A 16,474-nucleotide genomic window follows, 5' to 3' on the forward strand; every position below is an offset into this window, starting at 1 on the left:
CACCAAAAATAACTCACATTTCCCCAGAGTAAGTTTAGGTACAGTACATGTAGTTAACAACACACCCTGCTGTACGGTATGTTATCAAACCGTCTCCAGTCTCCGGTCTGACCTAAACTCACAGGTCCCACCAACCCAACTGGTTTAACTCATGGGCTCTTGCTCAGACGTCCACTCGTCTCAATCCTAGTCCGATTACGTGACAGAGATCGTCTCATTCCCGCGCCAGGTGCACCCGGAGGCCTCCGCAGCAGCTCCCGGCACTGGTGAGGAAGGGCCGCACCACCACGTCCAGAACGACGCTCCACAGGGTCTGCAGACAGCCCGATGTTGCCATGAACACACAGTGGATGCAGGGGGTGACCATCCTGTGGTGGTGCGAGGTGGAAAAGCACACAGTGAGAAGCAGAACTCAACTCAGATTATTGCTGACCGACGGTCCACATGCTGCCGGGAAAAGCAGGGGCACAGTGTGAGGACGAGACGCCCACCAGATGTGGAGGCAGCTGAGGACGGCGAAGAGGAGGCCAGAGAGGATGGAGAAGGGGACGGCCAGTAGGACAGTGACCGTCCGGTAGATCCACACCCTGGTGACCTCGAACAGAGCATTGCTCCAGATCCACACCCTGTCTCCGCTACGCACCGATGCCGGTTCCGCTATCACGTCCTCAAAGGTCACCTGGGCCACAGGGGAAGGTCAGAGGTCATGGTCTACCGGGCAACTCTCACACTGTCACCTCCCTGACTTCATATTCCTCCTAGTAAACAAGCAGGAAATCTGGATTTCAAAGGTGCTGACAACCTGCAATTAACCGGATGCCCACAGGAGGGCAGTAGAACAACAGCTGGCTATTTGTTACTGTGTTAAAACTGGTTTTCTTTCAGGAAAGATCAATCATGAGCCCATTCAGATGACAACTAAGGAAGCACACCATATCATATTATAACATATAACTTACAGATAAAGTGTATGAACCTGAATACTGTACACACAATTCAAACTCAAAAGTCTCATGTGATTTTCTCCTGTGTGGGGCATGTATCGTACCTTCAGACAGTCATTGACGCCCCGGGGGTCCCTGAAGTTGAGCAGGGGCTTGGTGTCACTGATGTCCACTAACGTGGATGTGATGTCCTCCTCGGACTGCTCTCGTGCCGGGGCCTTCCACGGCTGCTCCGGGCCCCGCTGGTCCTCTAGGTCCTCCGAGCATTCAGAATCCCCCAGGTCGATGTCTGTTTCCTCTGGACTGTCCTCCCTCATCATGGTGTCCTCTCAAAACAGAAGGAGAAAACAGTCACTTCAGCTGGATCAACAGTCCAGAAACTCCCTCTCCCAGTCTAATGGGGTTGGCACACAGTCACACTGACACTGTCAAACGGAGGGTGGCCAGACGGACCAGTGTGGCTCTTGCCACAGCAGTGGGCTAAATTGGGAAAGTGACTGGGGCCTGACTGGTATTTCCAGCTGGGCTTTCATGCTTGGATCATTTCCCTGTGTCCTGGGAGGGAGGGAGAGGGAGAGGGAGAGGGAGAGGGAGAGGGAGAGGGAGAGGGAGAGGGAGAGGGAGAGGGAGAGGGAGAGGGAGAGAGAGAGAGAGAGAGAGAGAGTATAAATACTACTGAGAGGACTTTCACTGGATTGTGAACACTCAGTCCTGCTGTTGTTCCTGACCCACTGGGGATAGTAAGGATTGAGCACCCCTCCTTTTTAAAAGAAAAGAAAGAAAAAAAAACTGAGAAGAAACTTATTTCACCTGTTCCACATTAAATTCGATTAGGCAATGATGAGTCATTGATTGATCGTGCAATGAAATGCTCTGTAAATTGTATGCTCTTGTGTCTGTTAGTTACCAGGTCGTGGTTAGCCTGTGATGTGATCGTGGACCCCAGACGTCTTTATATCACCTGGCAGCTGGCCGTTTAAAAGTGTTACACCTTTGGAAGTCTTTAGCCCAAGAGCGCCCTCCTCTCTACCTCTGAGGTACTGGAGCAGACAGAAACCGCTCGGCGCAGCTGAAACATGATCTAATCCCTCTGAAAATACCTCTCTTCTGCTGTAAACATAGGCCTAGTAACCACTGACTACGGTACAGTTTTGTCTCTCATCTTAACCCCAGACCTCAAATTAACATGCACCGGATGTGAAGTTACCTAAGATAATTAGTATTGCATTGTTTTACACAGGCTACATAACTTCATGGTTAAACAGGCCGTTTGTGTGGTGCAAGGACTGTGAACCAGAAATATGCCCAGACTTGCCCACAGTCACACGTGCCAATCACAAGTTAGGGAGTTAATGACAAGCCAAAGCACCCCTCAACCTCTTCTGTTGCCAAGCCTCAGATATCTCCTGGAAGACATATACTCATATCTCTCTAGTTTAACATGAAGTTTCTGGTATGAAGGCCAGGCAAGAGAGAGCGATGCACATCGAAAAACGTGTGAGGAAACTGTTCATCAGTCAGCAGTGAGACTCAGCGGTGTCTGGATTATCGCCTTGGCTTGGACAGCTCATCAGCATTATCTGTCAGTGGCCGGAAGCGAGAGAGACAGAGAGAGAGAGAGAGAGAGAGATGACGTCACAGAGCACTCCTCTCAGACACGATAATGTGGAAAATGGTCTTCAGCTCTCTACCCTCTCCCCCCAGGTGTGAGCTGAATTTTGCAATAGGCTTTCAGGAAAATCCCTTTTTCTCTGTCAACCTTTGGACCCATTAACAGATCATCCTCAGTCTGCTATAAATAGGCATCTATTTGAAAGGCCAGGGGTAGACATGGCGGGCTGCAGTTATAGCGGTGGCTAAAATCTACACTCAATGAACTAAGTTCTCCACTCCAAGGCGATGTGCACAGTGATGTCTGCTCTCTGTGGTCTCAGAGGTGTCACATCCTTCTGCCGTAGTCGGGCACAGTAATATCACCACAACATGTTTCTGTCTACTTCACCATTCTGTCAGGTGAGCTTATTTCTACCGAGAACTATGTGTACGTGAGAGCTACAGTAGAGAGTGGGCTGAGTGGCGGTTTCCCTGGTGAGAGATCATTTCCACCCAGCAGAGAGACAGAGAGACAACATAGTGTACTGATGACTGAGAGGTTCCTGTGAGGGGAGGCTGGAGACGGCGGTATGCTAATGGACTGCACACCTCGCCAGATGGCAGGGGGGTTGTTTGTGTCCATGTCTGTGGATGGAAGGATGGGTGGGACAAGAGGAGCATGCGTGTATGTGTGTGTGTGTGTGTGTGTGTGTGTGTGTGTGTGTGTGTGTGTGTGTGTGTGTGTGTGTGTGTTATCCGAGGTGGTTCACTACTCAAACATACACTCTCTGTCAGGATGTCTTCTACCTGTCGCTCGCCCTCTGGATAGCACACACCTCCAGGTCGAGTACACACCTGGCCCTCCACGGGGCTCCTGTACGACAATCAGTCATATTCACATATTCAGACGGACAAGGCTAGAAGATGAGATGGTTCGCTTGAAAAATGGACTGTCTGAATGTGACAGTTTTGAAATGAAGGAAAGATGACAGTTGTGTTAAAGGAGTAGTAAAGGGAAAATGCATGTTTAGCCCTGTTTTAAGGTTACTTATGATCATATACAATGGTTCAGATAAAAATGTTGACAAAACTAGCACTTTTGAGAAAGTCTGATAATTGCACTACCACCGTTTAGGTCATACAATGGATGTGGGTGGGCACCGTGAAAAATCATTCAAAAACATGTTAAACTCTCGATTTCAAAGACAAGAAGCTCACTGAGGGTGTAATTGGTGTCCGTTGGTGTTCTGACATCAAATTCGCCGCAAAGTATGAATCCTGTAGGGTTTTATTGATAATTTTATGAAATCCACTGACTTGTATTGAAGCGACCGTTGTAGATGTGTAGATCAATCCGCAGAGGGAATTCAGGAAGCGGAACTACTTACGGTAGCTATTGTTATCGTTTATGTTGCTAGGCTACCTAGTTTGTGGAAGTTTACACACGTATGTGCTGCGACTAAATAGTTCTATGCTAAATATTAAAAAAAGCCTTTCCAGATGAACTAGAATCTTACTTTATGGCGAGTTATATGTCAGAACGCCAACTAACACCTTGGTGAGTTTCTTGTCTTTGAAATTGAGAGTTTAACATGTTTTTTGAATGATTTTTCAAGGTGCCCACCCACATCCATTGTATGACCAAAACGGTGGTAGAGCAATTATCAGACTTTCTCAAAAGTGCTAGTTTTGTCAACATTTTGATCTGAACCATTGTATATGATCATAAGTAACCTTAAAACATGGCTAAACATGCATTTTCCCTTTACTACTCCTTTAATAACTGGGCTGCTGGTGCCTGTGTTATATTCTGTTTCTGCTCTGTCTCGGTCCCTGACCACCGTGTCTCTCTCATCTTCCATTGACTGTCACTCTAATCTCATGGCATAATGTCAGGTATTGGTAGAGGCCTGGAAATCTGTGTGTTTGATAGACCTGTGGGGGTAGCCTACTCCAGAAAGCGGGTTTCGTGAAAACTGAAAGAGCAATCATCCGGGAACTTTCATGCCGCGTGTATGGCTACCGCCCCTTTTTGGGTGAACAACTTTGAATCTGAATGGTGGCAAGTTGAAATGGGCGCAAAGCCCTGCCCTGGTCCCGCCTCCCAAAAAGGGGTGTGTCCGCATGCGTGTACTTCCTATTTACTACAATTTGATGTCACGGTGCTCTGGTCTACGGAACCTCAGTATGTGTACGTGCGGTTCAGGCTAGATCTGGCCTCCCACACACACTGCTCAGAGATCATATGGCACACTAATTCAATCAAACAGCACACTCCGTTGGACAGGTTAATTAATCACACCCCGAGGTCCGTCCCCCTGTCTTTGATTCCTCATGTCTGTTTTTCACTCATTATTGCTCTGTGACCATTTTCAGTGATATCAGATTATATAGGCAGACAGACATCCAGAGGTGAGGTCAAAGAAGAAAAATACAGTTTGTTTCTTTATAATTACACACCTGGGAATTGCAGATTGAGCAAACCCATTCTGTAAGGAGCCACGGGGTGTGAGCATTGTTATTCTCATTGAAGCATGCTCTTGTTTGATTTACTTTAAATCCTGCAGAGGAAGGGAAGGGTCATTGATTGATGTGATTGTTTAGGTTTGGTCTCATAGAGAAGGGAGGTCCTTCACTTTAATTAGTGTCTCATTGTGAGGCCTGCTCATATATATTCATGTAAAGTCATGGAGGGGCTGATGGGCTAGGACAGGTTAGGTCTTTGAACTGCTCCTTCATGTACCAACGTACTTTACCGTCTCTTGAAATCGCATTATCATGTCCATAATTTTTCATTTTCAGATGAACTCCATTTCAACATGCATTTCAAGGAAAGATGAGGACATCAAGGGGTGAGAAAGGGTAGGGAAACATGCTCTATAGGGTTAGGGGTAGAGTTAGTTCAGTCTGGATGTACCTCTCTCACAAGGACATACAGAACCTTGAGGACATTACATGACCTCTGACCTCAAAATTAGACGAAATATAGAAATTTGAGGACATTACATAATGACCTCTGAGCTTAGAACCAGATGAATTGAGAGACCAAACAGGATATTTGTTCTGTTATTATGCATTTCAGTGTAAATTACAGATGGACATGAATCAAAGAAGACATCAACGTGTTCATTATATCTGATCTGGATAGAAAATACCAAGGTAAGTGTGTGTGTTTGTGTGTGTGTGTGTGTGTGTGTGAGAGAGAGAGAGAGAGAGAGAGAGAGAGAGAGAGAGAGAGAGAGAGAGAGAGAGACTGCAATGTGATGAACAGTGTTCGGAGACAAATATTCTGTGTGGCTGTGAGGGAACTGTAATCCAGGTTTATACCAGTTCTGAGTCTAATTTAATACCAGAACACTATAATCCTAAAATGTAGCATTAATCCTTGTTTGTGTGTGCGTGCTCAGGTATGTGTTTTTATATGTATGAGTGCATGCTTACTGGACATGTACTATACTATACTATATTTTACAATACTGTACATTACTAATAAAGATTTCTTCTTATGCGTGTATGTGGTTCCAGTGTGGTGTCATTAGATTTTTTCCCAGATTATGTCCTGAATACTAATATTGTCCTCAAGTGGCTGTTGTCATTTCAATATCTGCACACTAATGTTTTGCCATTTTTTCCAAATTTTGATTTAGTTTTAATCATAGTCTTTTGACTAAAACACTATTTAATTGTGTCTTACTCCCTTTCCTGAGGAAAGATGCACACAGCACACATATATAATTTTGTCCATGCCAACACATGTTGTACTTGTGTACGTGTTTATAGATATTATACCACCTCTACCAAATTGTAAAATGGTAAATGGACTGCACTTATATGGCTTTTTTGTCCAAAGCGCTTTACAATGGCCTCTCATTCACCCATCCACACACACACACACACACACACACACACACACACACACACACACACGCACACACACACACACCAATGACAGCAGCTGCCATGCAAGGTGTCAGCCTACTCATTGTGAGCAATTTGGAGTTCAGTGTCTTGCCCAAGGACACTTTGACATGTTGTCAGGAGGAGCCGGGATTCAAACCGCCGACACTACGATCACTGGACAAGCCGCTCTACCTCCTGAGCCACAACCACCCCAAAAAAGATAAGGGACATCAGGAGCTTTTTCACCATCCAAACAGCGTCAGCAATAAACTAACTAGCCAGCCACATTGATTTAAAATGAAAATCTGCTAGACTAGCAAGATATTCCTGGCTTCTGTCAGCAGTCAGGTTGCTAGCAGGAGTAAAGATACTGTAACATGAGTGGATATATCAAATTATGAGTTGCTATGCATATGCATGCTCTTTCTGTTTGTGACCACAATATCTCTACCCATTGTTACCCTTTAAATCTAATGTCTATGTGGGAGGGAGGAGGCTTCTCATCAACAATGCTAGCCTCCTCAGAGCTGGATCTGATAGTTACTGTAGGGGTAAAACCTCAAACCCTGACCATCATCATGTCATTGTTTACAAAACACATGCATGTATCACCCTTTCAGTCCTTTCACCGAATCCCTGTTCCGCAGTTACAGTCCAAAAGAAACAATATATGACAATTTAATTGATTTCTTCATTGTGCTAGTGTTTGGTTAGAAATCATATCCTCACAGCTCTAGATGCAGAAAGCACATACCAAACACTTACATTTGTTCAGATGTACTGTACAGTATATACACAGTAAAAACACAACAATTTCTTACAGTTTCTTTAGAATTTTATTTGCACAATGGAGAAAATACAGTAAATTTGAGATGTACTAACATTATATCCTAGGAGAAATAATGCCAGTATCTGATCACTTTGGGATATTATCATTCATACTCAATACCCTCACTGAATCCTATCGAATGAAGAAAAAAAATGTTATTCAGTGTATGTGTGATACAGTGGAATTAAGACTATTCAAGTTTTCATCAACACTGAATTGAAATTGAAACACGACTAGTCTACAGTAGTATGCAGAATGAGATGGTGGCAATCATAGTGATAAAAACTGTATTAGTCCCAGCATTAGGAATATTTGAAGCAACAGCAATAACATCCCCATAATGCACTTCAGTCATTCTAGAATAATCTCAAGATGCAATTACAAAGAATTAAAAAAAAAATGAACGAATCAGCAGAAAGATTCCATTCAGTCAGTGACAGTTCTGTAAGTTCCAGCTGAACGGCCACCACAGCGCCTGTGGCAGTAAGTCTAACTAACCTCCTCTGGGATCTGGCCTGGTATCCTGAAGCCGGCCTGTCCGGTCTGGTCCAGGGTGCTCCTGGGACTGGAGGTGGCCAGGCTAGCCCGCGTCTCCACCGTGCAGCTGGTCCTCTGCAGGAACTGCAGGAAGTTGTCGTGGGCCGAGCCCTCGTGGCTGGACGCGGCCATCTCCACCGGCCTGGCCGAGTAGCAGCGCCGCAGCTTGCACAGCTCCTCCCGGATCTGCCTGTTCAGCAGGCCGTAGAAGAAGGGGTTGGCGGCGAAGGAGGAGTACGCCAGCCAGGTGACGGCCTCCTCGGCGTCGGTGGGGACCCCGGGAGAGGAGCTGAGCGTCAGGTGGAGGTGGTAGGCGAAGTAAGGCAGCCAGCAGAGCAGGAACTGCCCGACGATCACCACCAGGGTGAGAGCGGCCTTGCCCCCTCCGAAGGCCTTGTCCCTAGCCGCCCTTCGTGGGGCGTTGCGGGTGGTGATGATGGTGGTCTGGCTGTTGATGGAGTCGGAGCGCCGTTTCGGGTGGCCGGCGGTCCAGGAGGGCAGGGGGCCGTGCTGGCGAGCCGCCACGCGGGCCACCTTGTACACGTTGCAGTAGACGGCGAACATGACGGCGGCCGGCGCACAGAAGCAGGTCACGCCGAACAGGGCGGAGAAGCCCCGCCCCCGCCCGCTACAGTGCAGGGAGCAGTGGGCGGCGCTGACGGAGCTCAGGCCGCCATAGGCCGGCCACCCGAACACGGCGGCCAACCCCAGCAGAACGGACGCCACCCACACAGCAGCCATGACGGCGGCCGCCAGCTTCAGGGTCATCTTGACCTCGTAGCGCATGGGGTGGACGATGTAGTAGTAGCGCTCCACGCTGATGACCGTGACGGTGAAGATGGAGGCAGCGACGAGGAAGACGTTGAGGAAGACGTAGACCTGGCACTCCGGCATGGTGAACGCCACGCCGGCGAAGTACGGAGAGCTGGACACGATGCCCAGTGGCATGAGCAGCACGGCGCACAGCAGGTCCACCGCGCAGAGGTGGCACACGAAGGCAAACTTCCTGAGGTGGGGGGCTCTGACGATGACCACCAGCACGGCGGTGTTGGACAGCAGGGCCAACACGTTGAGGGACACCATGAGGAGGATCCCTGACAGGTCCTTGAAGCGAGTCTGGGCGTCGGGGAGAGCGCCCAGCTGCCTGCCGGGAGTGGAGGGAAGGGGCGCCCACGGGCTAACGTTGTGGGTTGCCGTGTCGTTGAGCTCAGGGGTCAGGGGTGAGTCAGCCGCCTCCATCCTTCACAATGCGAGTTTTGAAGTAGACGTCCGTATTCCACAAGCCCCCATCCTTCACCGAGGAGACGGAATAATCCTTCTGATCACTGGTCAAATGCTAGACGACTTGTCCCTATTGTTGAAAAAAGCAGAAACATATTTAAAGAGCTGTATATAAATCACCATTACACAAGAGAGGCTAACAGTTTCACTGCGCTACCTGTGCAAGCCCTATCGTTTGAGGAATGTAATCATCTTGTCAAGAAAACTGAGTTTTCAAGTGCACATGAGATTTATAATGGCTAAAATAAAATTATGTTGTCTGCTTTGAAGGTATGGAAGACAAGGGAATCAATTTGATTCACACTGCTGTCCCTTTGGAGAAGGGACACTTGCTCTCCCGCTCCCTCTTGGGCAGAGGACACACACCTGATCAATAGGAATAATTCATGGGGTAAACCCTGTATCTCTCCTCCATCCTTCCCTAACCTTTTGAATTGAAAGATAATGAGTGTGCTTGTTTTAGCCCAGCTGCAGGGAACCACATTGATTAGTATGTGCTCAGTGTCACCCTGCATCAAACACAGCCTCTCACCCTCACCAGCACGTGTCCCTGTGCTGCACTAGTTGTCACAGCAGGCCCAATTAAATACAGAGATACTGATGTTCACATTTAAATGCTACTTGGACAACTAAAACTCTCTTTAGCTCAAAAGCTTTGATTAGCCTATGTGTGTGTGTGTGTGTGTGTGTGTCTGTGTATGTGTGTATGTGTAGGCCTGTGTGTGTGTGTGTGTTCTTATAGAGTAACTTTGAAATCAACAGCTTAATCTAAACATTTACAATCTAGCTATGTCAATTGTCATAGGGACAGTGATATCAGTTGTGTGAGATTTCAAAAACAAATTTATTTTCATACAAATGCTCATTGTGCCCCTCTCAACTCTGTGTCATGAAGAGACGCAGCAGAGAAATCTGATCCTGTCCCACATCCACTTCAGTCTATAGAATCACTGCTACAAGCACTGTAATCATGTTCCCAGAGGCTGTATGACTATCCATGTGCACCACAGACTCTGGTCTAAAGACCTACTTATTTAGAAAAGCTTTTTGTATGTAATGTGAAAAGCTTTTTGTATGTAATATGTATATATTTTATATTAATTAGTGTCTCTCTTTTCTTCATGACTTTGTGAATGTTTCAGCACCTTGAGATTGTTTTCACAATGAAAATTGCTTTATAGATAAAATGAATAATAGTAATAATAATAATAATAATAATAATAATAATAATAATAAGTATTATTATTACCCTAGTTATTGTGTATTGTTATTATTATTATTATTATTATCATTTCTGTGACTGCAGCCACTGATCCAGGGATGCTCTACTCCCCCTCTAATCTTCTCTGGTGGACAGGGATCGGCACGACACACTTTAATGACATTTATCCCCAGAAAGGAATGGTGTATGAACACTCATGTTATGTAAGGATGTCCATCACATTCAATCCAACAGTACATCATGTCCTTTACTGTAGGCCTGAGCTATAGGCTTCTGAAAAGGTCATTTTCAGCCAGGCGGTAAACAATTGTTTGATAGATACTGTACATGCTGTCACTTGCATGATACGATAATTGATGTGAATGCGAATTATGTGAATAGATGTTACATGTATTTTGACCCATCTTTTTGAGGGGTCCCTTCTTCTGTTTTGCCAGATAAACCTGGCTTGAAAACATTATTTTTTATTTATTTATTTTATTTTTAACTTTTTTAATACCTGTTGTTCTACCTAAAGCATACTTACTTGCATTTCTGACCAGGAAATGCAAGTGAAAAAGTAGAAAAACTACCTAACTACTTATTCTAATATAAAATATAAATGCCCTGTTACTGGATTAGTGAGACAGCAATTATTTGAATGAAATAAAAACATCTCCTATAAATATGCTGATAGGCCTACATAATCTTTCTAATATGCCACAGGTCCATTAAAGTCCACCAAACAGATACTCCTCACATGCAGCACACTGAACACCAGAAAAGTGATACCCCTGGTTATCTGATCATACAGCATCAAATGTGCAATGCACGTCCCAAACAGTACATGCATAAATGTATCATACTATAATGAGCACTTATTAGATTTATTTATACCTCAGATCAAATCTACTGCTTCTTTTATGTCTGCTGGCCTATAGTAGTGTACATGTGTTTATAAGCCAGGCCTATAGTAGTGTACATGTGTTTATAAGCCAGGCCTATAGTACTGTACATGTGTTTATAAACCAGGCCTATAGTACTGTACATGTGTTTATAAACCAGGCCTATAGTACTGTACATGTGTTTATAAACCAGGCCTATAGTACTGTACATGTGTTTATAAACCAGGACAAAGTCATGACTACTACGTGTAGAAACATCTTTGCACTCAAACTCAGGAAAATACTTTCTGTGCCACAAAATGAAACGGAACTTTTCCCACCCAGTTTGGAGATCCGGGTAGTTTGCTGGGAAGATCATGTTAAATCTAATCTCTTCCATACACAGAAACCTCAACAATTAAATCATTTAAATGTGAACTCACCTTGCATGTGAGGCGTACATACAGTACATTTTGACTGGACTGTCGAAGAAGCCTTTGATTTCTCCCGTACTCCTCTACCCCCAGAGGAATTAAAGGGTGGAGCAGAGGAGTTTTTCTGTCTCCTGAGGAAGTCTTAAACATCAAGGCCAGTATTGAGGCCCTCCTGTTTCAGCCAGCTACTACAGTAGCCACAGGTGTCCCCTGCAAATCCCCCTCAGCAGGGCCCAACAACCACGCACTACTGAGCCCAGGCACCGCAGGCCACTCTGCTGCTCTGTCCAGGCTCAGGTCCTGCTCGGAAGAGTTGAAGCTCTGTCGCCCTAACAGATTGATCGGTGGGATGCTCCCACTTGGAGGGGAGTGTGTGCAGGGCTGGTAAGAGGAGACGGGTGTCAGAGGAGAGCTAGGTGATGTGTAGCGGGACCACAGAGGCAGCACCGCTGACACAGTGAGGAGGAGGAGGAGGAGGAGGAGGAGGAGGAGGAGGAGGAGGGGCTAGGCTCTGGTCATCATAGGAAGCACGCTGCTCGAAAGGATCATTGGTAAGGCTACGCATTTTGAAACCACACCCACTGTCTTTATCCTGCCTATCCTCACTCTTCCTTTTATCTCTGTTTATGGCAGTGACACATTGTACACTATTCCCCTGTCTACACACACAGCTGTTCTGTCCCTGCAGGCCTCCCTTGGTCCTGACAACACACACACACACACACACACACACACACATGCTGTAGGCTTCAGTGCTCTATGGTGTTTTATATCCATATACACCGTCAGCCACAATCAACAGATAACTTCCTTTAAATAGGTCACAGAATAGTGTGAACTGGTTTTGTCAGTTAATCAAAAAATATCTACTACTAAAATCAGTCTCATCATTTAGAATAGAATAGAAAAGTTTAATTGCCATATATAATCAGTACAGGTACAGGTACATTGGAATTATTGTCATTGCTTGTCCTAACAGTAACTTATCAGCACTAAATAGTTTAATTTATTGCAATATCTCAAAATAAATACATGGAAGAGTTGGTTGTATCCCATACCTTGATAAACTGAGATGGTGCTGTGCACTGACATCTGCTGGAATATTAGAACAGAACATCCACAGGAGGGAGCGCCCAACAGTGTACTGAACAGATTGAGCTCACAATATCATCCAATACATCATCAAGTGGAAAAGAAAGAAAGAAAGAAAGAAAGAAAGAAAGAAAGAAAGAAAGAAAGAAAGAAAGAAAGGCGATGGCTGCAGCGTTCCTCAGGCCTAAACTTCTCAAACTTGATTGAATGCGTCTGTAGGACTCATTTTGGGCCAGTATCCAATGAATAAAACAGAAGATGGTCCCAGGCAGCTCTTCAAGGTTAAAAAGCCTTTATTTAAGCTTCTATGTCATTATGAAAACGACCAACATGTTTTGGCCCAGCGGCCTTCGTCACGGTATCTAACGTGAAGTGGATTTTTATTAGTTGGAATACACTTACAGTATTAATCATCATAAGATTAGAAGCTGCATGTGATCAGATCTGAAAAAAAATAAGTAAACAAATTGTTGCTTTACAGTGACAAGAACAGCTGTGACATTGTGAAAAGTTTAATCAGGAATCCTTATTGTTAAAGGAGTGGTAAAGGGAAAATAATTTAGCCCTGTTTTAAGGTTACTTATGATCATATAATGGTTCAGATCAAAAAATTGACAAAACTAGCACTTTTGAGAAAGTCTGATAATTGCTCTACCACCGTTTTGGTCATACAATGGATGTGGGTGGGCACCGTGAAAAATAATTCAAAAAACATGTTAAACTCTCAATTTTAGTTTAACATATTTTTGAATGATTTTTCACGGTGCCCACCCACATCCATTGTATGGCCTAAACGGTGGTAGAGCAATTATCACTTTCTCAAAAGTGCTAGTTTTGTCAACTTTTTGATCTGAACCATTGTATATGATCATACGTAACCTTAAAACAGGGCTAAACATAATTTTCCCTTTACTACTCCTTTAACTTGGGAAACTAGTGAAAATGAGTCACATGACATTACGTAACATTTTACACCTGCCATAAAATGGTGCCCTGGAACTAAGAACAAGACACACCTATCCATCCCTACATCCACATACAGTACATGTAATAACACCTATCCTCCCTACATCCATACATGTAATAGCCTTGGCATGTTATAGGAAAAATCAGATTTTGCCTTCTTTAGCGAAATCCCAATCTCTTCTTTAACAGTTTGTCTTCATTGTTCAGCTTGGTTCTAATGGCTGTTCGTATCACACTGTAGTCCACTCCAAACTTGATCTTCACATGCTCTGGGGAAAAAAAGCAACAATGCACTTTAGCATCATCAGAGGCATTTGATATGGGCATTCTTTGGGCTGTAGACCAGGATTGTGAGGACCAAACTGACCACCATAAAAAAGCATTCATACTTGCTAAATGGTAAATGGACTGCCTTATATCGCGCTCTTACCCAAAGCGCTTTACAATGAAGGCCTCTCATTCACCCATTCACACACAAATTCACACACCAATGGTGCCAGCTGCCATGCTAATTGGGAGCAATTTGGGGTTCAGTGTCTTGGCCAAGGACAGATTTGAACCGCCGACCCTACCGTCATTGGATGACCTACTCTACCGCCTGAGCCACCGTTGCATGAACAAAAAAAGTCAGAGAAGGAGTCCAGTACCTGTTAGACCCCTCAAGATGTCCGGGGGGAGGGGAGGCTTCTGGGAGTCTTCTTTGGCGATGTTGGTCCTCCTGCCCTGCAAAGTATGGGTAGCCAGTGTGTCCCTGTCAAACAGCACCATCAGCAGCGCAGAGATGTACTTCCTGAAGTCAGTGATCGCAGCAATGCGTTCGTACAGATTCCTCTGGATCCTCAGGCCTCCGGAGAGATGCAGGAGATTCTCATCCTCCTTTGATAAGGATAAGGGATAAGGATTTGTTTCATTATGCAAAAGTATCACAAAAGGCCTTGAAAGTACAGATGGAACCCTGAATGACCGCCCTCTTCCCCTCCTCTCAGGCTAAAATGGAGACTGCCTGCACATACAGTAGGTGTGCATGGTGCATTCCAGTTGCCTTGAGAACTGGGACTATTCTAGTTCCCTGGCAAAAATGTAATCTGGAACGCCCACTGGACTGGGATTTCCGCCATGGACATTTGGGTAAAAAAATATCTATCCCGACCTAACCCGACCACAATTACAACCTCAAAATCAAGATCAAATCAGTCGTACAGTCGTAAAACTGTTATTGCTAACAATGGCTAACTTGGCTAGAACTACAAAGATCAGGCTAAAGTGGATTTTTCGCCTTGTTGTTTCTGGAACACCAATCCAGGCTCCAAATCCAACTTCCCAGGCAACTGGAATGCAGCATCAAATGAGTGTGCCATGGCATTATGGGTGACCTTACCTCTGCCAATGGCACAGACTCCCCAATTACATAGGGAAAGTTTTCATCTTCGCTGCTCTGAGAAGCAGTCCCCTGTCTTGCATTGTCCAGGACTGTTCGCAGGTCATGTGCTGTGTGTCTCATCTGCGTCATCAGGTCATTCATCTCTGCAAAATGTACAGTTATATACATGTACATACTGGAGGAGACACATCATTGAGCAAATACCAGAGATCTCATTGTGAAATCGATCTGGGGCGGACCCACCTTTGAGCTGTCTCAGCTCCCTCTCGGCCATAATCCGACATCTGCGTTCATATTTGAGCTCTGCTTGAAGCTGGTCAATTTTCATTAAAAGGCTAATGGTATCTGTTCTCATGCCTGAACTTGTCTCTTCTTCCTCGAAGTCAATAGGTTCACTCTGATAGAGGCAGAAAACAGAAAAACATAATTCTAAGAATGTGTAAGAATTGATTTGGCTATGGTAAAAAAAAAAAAGAAAAAAAAAAAAGGTCTAATGTAAAAAAAATATTTTTTAAATAAATAGTTGAGAAACCTTTCACGTATATGATAACTCACCTCAAAGCTTGGATAAATGGTATCACCAGATATTCTGTATTTCTCCTCTGAATGATCACCTGTCTCCTCGTGTATCTCTGAGGCTACCCTCATCATTTTGGTGGCAGGCTGTTCGGCGGATGCTGATGCCTCTCTCTTTGGTGGCATGTTGGTGTGAGGAGAAAGATCGCCCACAACTAATAAACAATGATAACCAGAAAACAGATCATACAGCTATTCAGAAGTATAAACATTTTGAATAGGCTACTACACAAATATTTTGAAGAGCAAATTCCATCAAGCAGCCCTGGCGGTAGGGAATAGTCAGATTCACGTTACAGTGTTTCAACGTGGTAGAAAGTTAGTAGGCTAGTATATTGATACTGCGTTCTGCAGATTCTCTAGGATCAGCAGCATTCATCTCAGAAAATAAGAAATCCAGTTGGGATCAAATCATACCAAGATCAAAACTAATTTCATAACATTACAGTAGTTCACAAACCTACCCGTTGCTTCAACCTCGTTTTCCAGTGTGTAGGCTTAAAGTGATCTATCACTGAACGAAATTCTCCGCAGTAAATGTAAATACTACCTAGCTAGTAAAGAGGAAGTACGGCGGCCTAGTAGTACTGAAGTACTGCAGTGTATCATGGTCCCAAGTACATTTTTGAATGGAAGCTGGATATGTCAATATAACACTGATAACTGCAATCGGTGAATTTGTACTTATAAACATTTCAAGTGAAGACGTTGCTTTTCACCACTTATGAATTATTAGCTGTACAACACTTAATATGGAACTATTGCGCCGATTTAACTTCTCGGGAAACAATTGACCCATGTACACGTTTCCTGCTCAACCGAACTAGGTTATTCCAGCTAATCACATTTCTGTTTT

The 16,474-nt window shown here is 44.6% G+C and overlaps 3 protein-coding genes across 3 annotated transcripts; all 3 read right to left on the reverse strand.

The window, feature by feature from the left end:
* Positions 1-214: 214 nt before the first annotated feature.
* cav4a (caveolin 4a) lies at positions 215-1,264 on the reverse strand (the record flags this gene model as incomplete). The annotated part of the gene is made up of 3 exons (XM_084441286.1): positions 215-368; positions 492-679; positions 1,049-1,264. 3 exons carry the CDS (start codon positions 1,262-1,264, stop codon positions 215-217), a joined length of 558 nt encoding a protein of 185 aa, XP_084297412.1.
* A 6,491-nt stretch (positions 1,265-7,755) lies between these two features.
* LOC311311498 (putative G-protein coupled receptor) lies at positions 7,756-9,042 on the reverse strand (the record flags this gene model as incomplete). The annotated part of the gene is made up of 1 exon (XM_084441224.1): positions 7,756-9,042. One exon carries the CDS (start codon positions 9,040-9,042, stop codon positions 7,756-7,758), a length of 1,287 nt encoding a protein of 428 aa, XP_084297350.1.
* Positions 9,043-13,538: 4,496 nt separating this feature from the next.
* LOC311311200 (uncharacterized protein) lies at positions 13,539-16,173 on the reverse strand. The gene is made up of 6 exons (XM_084440865.1): positions 16,083-16,173; positions 15,598-15,773; positions 15,286-15,439; positions 15,040-15,185; positions 14,309-14,537; positions 13,539-13,930 (listed from the first exon to the last, which is right to left on the reverse strand). Exons 2-6 carry the CDS (start codon positions 15,742-15,744, stop codon positions 13,821-13,823), a joined length of 786 nt encoding a protein of 261 aa, XP_084296991.1. The 5' UTR covers positions 15,745-15,773; positions 16,083-16,173; the 3' UTR covers positions 13,539-13,820.
* Positions 16,174-16,474: the final 301 nt, after the last annotated feature.

This window comes from Borostomias antarcticus (assembly GCF_949987555.1).
Source record: "Borostomias antarcticus genome assembly, chromosome: 7".
Lineage (NCBI taxonomy): Eukaryota > Metazoa > Chordata > Actinopteri > Stomiiformes > Stomiidae > Borostomias > Borostomias antarcticus.